Source organism: Quercus lobata, chromosome 11 (assembly GCF_001633185.2).
Source record: "Quercus lobata isolate SW786 chromosome 11, ValleyOak3.0 Primary Assembly, whole genome shotgun sequence".
Taxonomy (NCBI): Eukaryota; Viridiplantae; Streptophyta; class Magnoliopsida; order Fagales; family Fagaceae; genus Quercus; species Quercus lobata.
In genome coordinates this window covers 25073796-25079361 of record NC_044914.1, presented here as the reverse complement: position 1 = coordinate 25079361, position 5566 = coordinate 25073796, and the positions used below count along the sequence as shown (strand labels likewise).

General features: G+C 33.6%; 1 protein-coding gene across 1 annotated transcript; it reads left to right on the top strand.

Moving 5' to 3' along the window:
* The first annotated feature begins 239 nt into the window (after positions 1-239).
* Positions 240-1769, top strand: LOC115969446. The gene has a single exon (XM_031089106.1). The coding sequence runs from the start codon at positions 364-366 to the stop codon at positions 1669-1671; it is 1308 nt and encodes a 435-aa protein (XP_030944966.1). The 5' UTR covers positions 240-363; the 3' UTR covers positions 1672-1769.
* Positions 1770-5566: the final 3797 nt, after the last annotated feature.

Below are 5566 nucleotides of genomic sequence, written 5' to 3'. Positions count from 1 at the left end.
ATGGTGTTGATTTGTGATTTATCATTCATTCCTCTGGAGTTTGTTTCTTGTTTTGCTAGAGATTAAAAGTTTAAATGCTTTGCTAAGTAAACCTTTTGAATGCTTTTTTAGATACTTGTGCTCATATCATGGTTAATTACTTGCCTAAACAATATTTCCTCCTTCAGTATAACTTAATAGATGTTCAAGCTACATGTCAAGAGGCTGTATTGTCCAAAAAAAAAAAATTTTTCCTACAGGACTAGTAACAACATGCCTTTTCATGATGTATTCTTTGCTTTTAAGTATCAATATGTGAATTATTCACACAGGCTGCAATAATTGTGTGTTTTTTTGGTGGCAGGAACTTGGGAAATTTTGTCCATGGGTCGTAATACAAATTATGCACGTAATATGCTTCTAAATGACTCTGATTCCGATGATGATTTTGAGATAATTGCGCTTCTTGCATTGGAAGAAGAAAGATTAGAAAAAGAAAGGGCATCAATATCACGTCGTGGTTCTGTTCCAGGCCGTAGGTGTATCCAACGTGATCATGAGCAAGGCCACCAAAGACTTTTTCAAGACTATTTTGCAGAATCACCAGTATATCCTCCTAACATATTTCGGAGGAGGTTTCGAATGAGTCGTTCTCTTTTTTTACGTATTAAATCTAATCTAGAAGAGAAAGATGAATATTTTGTTCAAAAAAGAAATGCTACCGGATTGCTTGGTTTGTCTTCCCTTCAGAAGATGACTGCCGCACTAAGGATGCTTGCGTATGGAGTAGCGGCAGATTTTACAGATGAATATGTGAGAATTGGAGAAAGCACTGCAATAGAGAGTCTCAAAAAATTTGTTGAAGCCATAGTCGATATTTATTCTACAGAGTACTTGAGGTCTCCAAATAGCAATGACATTGCTAGGTTGCTAAGAGTTGGTGAAAGGCGTGGATTTCTAGGGATGCTAGGAAGCATTGATTGCATGCACTGGAAATGGAAGAATTGCCCATCAGGGTGGAAAGGTCAGTATACTGGTCATAGTCGTGAGCCAACAATTATTTTGGAAGCAGTAGCATCATATGATCTTTGGATATGGCATGCATTTTTTGGATTACCTGGGTCTCATAATGACATCAATGTGCTAGACCGTTCTTTTATATTTACCAACCTTGCTCAAGGTCGTGCACCTTCGGTGAATTACTCAATCAATGGACATGATTATACAATGGGATATTATCTTGCTGATGGTATATATCCTTCATGGTCCACTTTTGTAAAGACAATCTCCGTTCCACTGGGTAGAAAGAATAGTCTTTTTGCTACAACTCAGGAGTCAACAAGGAAGGATGTAGAGCGTGCGTTTGGAGTACTTCAAGCACGATTTGCAATCATTCGTGGGCCTGCACGTCTTTGGAAAACAGAGGCTCTTGATTACATTATGAAGGCATGCATAATATTGCATAACATGATAATTGAAGATGAACGTGATACTAATGGAGCAGAAGACTTTGATTATGAACAATTGCCTGAAAGCATCCCTACAACAGTGTCCCATGAGCCTGCAGAAGAATTTAGTCAATTTACGGCATTCATTGCAGCCCATGAAAAAATTAGAGATACAGAAACTCATTTTCAACTCCAATTGGATCTCATTGAGCACTTGTGGCAACGATATAGTGATTCGATGTAATTTGAAATTTCTCTTCATTTATGTTAGTTTTCTATAGGTAAAATTCGATGTAATTTGAAATTTATCATATCTATGTTAATTTTGAAATTTATCAAGTCTTTTTGAAAAGTATGACTATTGAAAAATATTACCATTTGAAAAAAATAACCCTTAAAAAAAAAGGCTATTGAGAAAATATAATTGTTAGAAAATTTGAAAATGTTACCGTTGGGAAATTTAAAAATATAGCTGTTAGGAATTTGAAAAATATAGTTGTTGGGAATGAATAAAAAAATAATAAAGAAAAATTAAAGAAATAATAAAGAATGAATGAAGAAATAATATTTAAATGATATAGAGAAAGAATAGAGAGTCTGTTGGAAAGTGTATTTTAAAAAGTAGATAGCTAAAAGCTAAATGTCACTGTTCATTCTCCAAACAGGCAAAAATTAGGCAAAAATTTGGAGAGGCTGCTGGAGATGCTCTTAGCATTTATGAGTTAGAAGTCTTCCTCAAATATCTCTAATTCTTTTAATTACCTTGTGGTGTTCAAATCGGAATTAAAGAGTGGATGAGAGAGGAAGGAGAAGGTGCTTTAGGGTTTTAGATTCCTGTAGAAGAAAGAAAATGAGAGATCTTTTAATTGTTTTGGGTTTTATTACATATAATGCAAAAATAAACAAGAAAAGACAATATATATATATATATATATATATTTTAAACAAATAAAGCGATTAAGGAAAGATAATAAAACATAAATTTAAAACTGATAAAGTAAAAAAAAAAGGAAAGAAATCTGGTTAAACAAATGTTACAACAAAGGATACCTCACCCGAAGTCTAAGCTTTTTTTTTTTTTGAGAGAGTTTCAACCTATGACGTCCGCTCTTGATGACCACTCTTTATCATCAGACCAAAACACTAATCAGTTTTTTATGTAGACGGGGATTGAACCCCAGATCTCTTATTCAACCATCAAAGACTTTACCAGTTAAGTTAACTGGAACCCACTGCCCGAAGTCTAAACTAACAATCACACTTTTAGGACATGATAAAATTTAGATAAACTCCACTTTATTGATTTCTTATCATGTTATATAATTGCAGGGTGAGAGGATTGTGAATCATCCAAATTTGTGAAATAAATAGACTAAATCAATTTTTCTTATTTCTATTACTTCTACAGTTCTACTACTACCCAAAAAAAAAAAAAAAAAAAGTCAATGTTCTACGATAAGCAAGCCATATTTGTGTAGTCCATAATTGCTGAAAATAATATACGAATTGGTGGTCATAGAGGCACTTCTATTTTCTATCTTCTATGTGAAAATTTTACGATAAAATTATAAAATATAAAATTGTGTAACAGTTTATGTGCAACAAGTTTAACCATACAATAAAGTAAATATCTAACGTATATAAAACACAGCACAACATAATAAGCAGACTAAATATGACTTATAATATAAATTTATTATAATTCAAAAGAGGGAGAACACTCAAGCACTCACCAATTGAATCAGTCTGCATAGAGGCTGGGAGCCACCGCTGGTCGCTGGAGCCTTAAGTGGATCTCCTCCACTTGATGTGGTGAATCTGGCGAGGCATGCACCATGCAGAGGCTAGGCGGCGTGGTTTTTCTGAGGTTTAAGAAGTAGTAACCTGTTAGGGATTATATACTTATATAGGTATTTTGGAAATTTTTTTTTTTTTTTAGAAATCAGAAAATTTTTTATGTATTTATTTTGTATTAGGACTGTCCACGGGCCAAGGAACATGGGCCAGATTTTTTTTTTTTTGGATTTGTTTGTACTAATACAAATTATTATGGGTAAGGCAATTTGTTTGAAATACAAATTAAATTGCTATAGAAGCTGTGTTTAGAGAGCTGATCATTGAAGGTGATAACGCTGCTGTCATGCAAAGCTTGCATTTCCCACGACCTCATAGATCAAGACTCAGGTATTTTTTATTTGAAATACAATAAGTCACATGGCTGATCTTAGACATGGTTCTTTCTCATGCAACTCCATGCACAAGTAACATGCAGGGACAGAGCCAAGACTTGGAGTTAGGGGGCGGTTTTATTGTTAGCTATATGCAGTGGCTTCGGCTTTTGGCTCTATAGCTTAGTCGGCAAAGATTTTCTTTTATTATTATTATTATTATGTGTGTGTAGAGTGTGTCTTTTGTTGGTAATGACAAAATTATTTTGTTTAAAGGTTTTTTTAAGGGCTAAGTTGTTTGTTTTTGGTAAAATAGGTTGATTAGTCTCAATTTTTCTTTTTAGCTTTGCTATTGTCTATTGGTAATTTTTGTTGTTGGGCTAATATTTTGAGCTTGTATATTTTTTTTTAGATTTTAGATCTATAAATTTTTTCATGGACTTTAAAAGGAGGAAAATACTAGATCTACAAATTTTTGTTGTGATTAGTGGTTATTAATAAGTAGAAAAGTGATGTAAGTGGTGGATCTAGATGCAAACTAGTAAAAATTTGCAACCTCAATAGTCTGTAAAAATGTTGTAAAAAAATTCAGCATGTACACTCTAACTTAATTCTCCCCAAAAAAAAGAAAAAAATCTAACATCCTATCTAATTTAAATTTTACCTATAACTATGAGTAACTATTATAAAAAGAGTTTAATTGCATGCTTTAAACCTCAAAGCAATCACCGCATCATTATAAACTAACCAAAATGATAAGCATTTTATATAAAGTAGTGCTGAATAGAAGCCCCAGTTCAATAATTAAGAAAGAACAAGGTTAACAGGAGAGAGACTTAGATGGGAATTAGACTGGTGGATAAAAAGTTTCCCTGGAAAGTAAATAGGAGGTCGTTGAATTTCACTTCGTCAAGAAAAATTGAGAATTTTATAGATTTGGAGGAATTTCTATTAGATGAAGAAGTTTGAATTATAATCAAGTTAATTAGAATTTCTAATTAACTTTAGAATTGTAGGAGAAAGAGAATGTGAGACGACATTGTGAAAGAACTCGTGAGATGAAGAATTCTTTGGTCTTGGTTTGAAACTAACGAAGAGGCCTTCACAAAAATATGAGCAGCTGTCTTCTACATGATGCTTATATATGATGTTATAGAGGGTTACTAACTTGGAATAAAAAAATAGAAAGTTTAAAGCTATCCGGATACTCCTAACTCTTTCTTTTTCTTTTTTTTGGAGAGAAAATCCGGATACTCCAATTGATGGAAGAGTTTTATTCCTAAAACTAAGGCTATGTTTCAGAATAATAGGAATATAATTTTATTCCTAAAACAAGACTTTGTTTTATACGGCTAGCTAGGATTTTTTTTGGGAATGATACATCATTTCTTTGGAGCATCGAGATAAATTCGGGAAATGCAATCTACAAAACTAACTTTGAGTTTGATATTAAAAGGCGCAAAAGTCCAACGTGAGCATGAGACTGAATTACAAGTCCACTAGTCCTAGCTAGCCGTATGTAGTGTTCTAAGCTCACTAGTCCAACGTGAGAGGAGATGTCACCAACCAAAACAGAGGTACAGGGCAGCATTGTCTGGGTTTGAGTTCTACAAAAGACTATGGGAGCCAAGAATCACTGGAATTATGTGATTGATTTCTCACAATCACTGACTAAAAAAGCCGAGAATGCCATCAACAATGTCAGGCGATTATTTTATTGGTGTCGTCAGAGAGATGCTGGAGGCAATATCCTGGGCTTCAGAAGTGGTTGCCGCGAATGAGCCCCAATCACTCAACAGTGGTGGAGGCAAAATTATTTATCTAAAATGAAGTATGGCAAGTAATCTGATCATGTCATCCATAAAATCCTAGAAACAATTTAAACCAGAAGAAAAAAGAAAAATATTGAAGTGGAAAGTTGAGTTCTCATAGTCAGGATGGCAAAAGTCAGCCCATCTTATAAAAACTTGC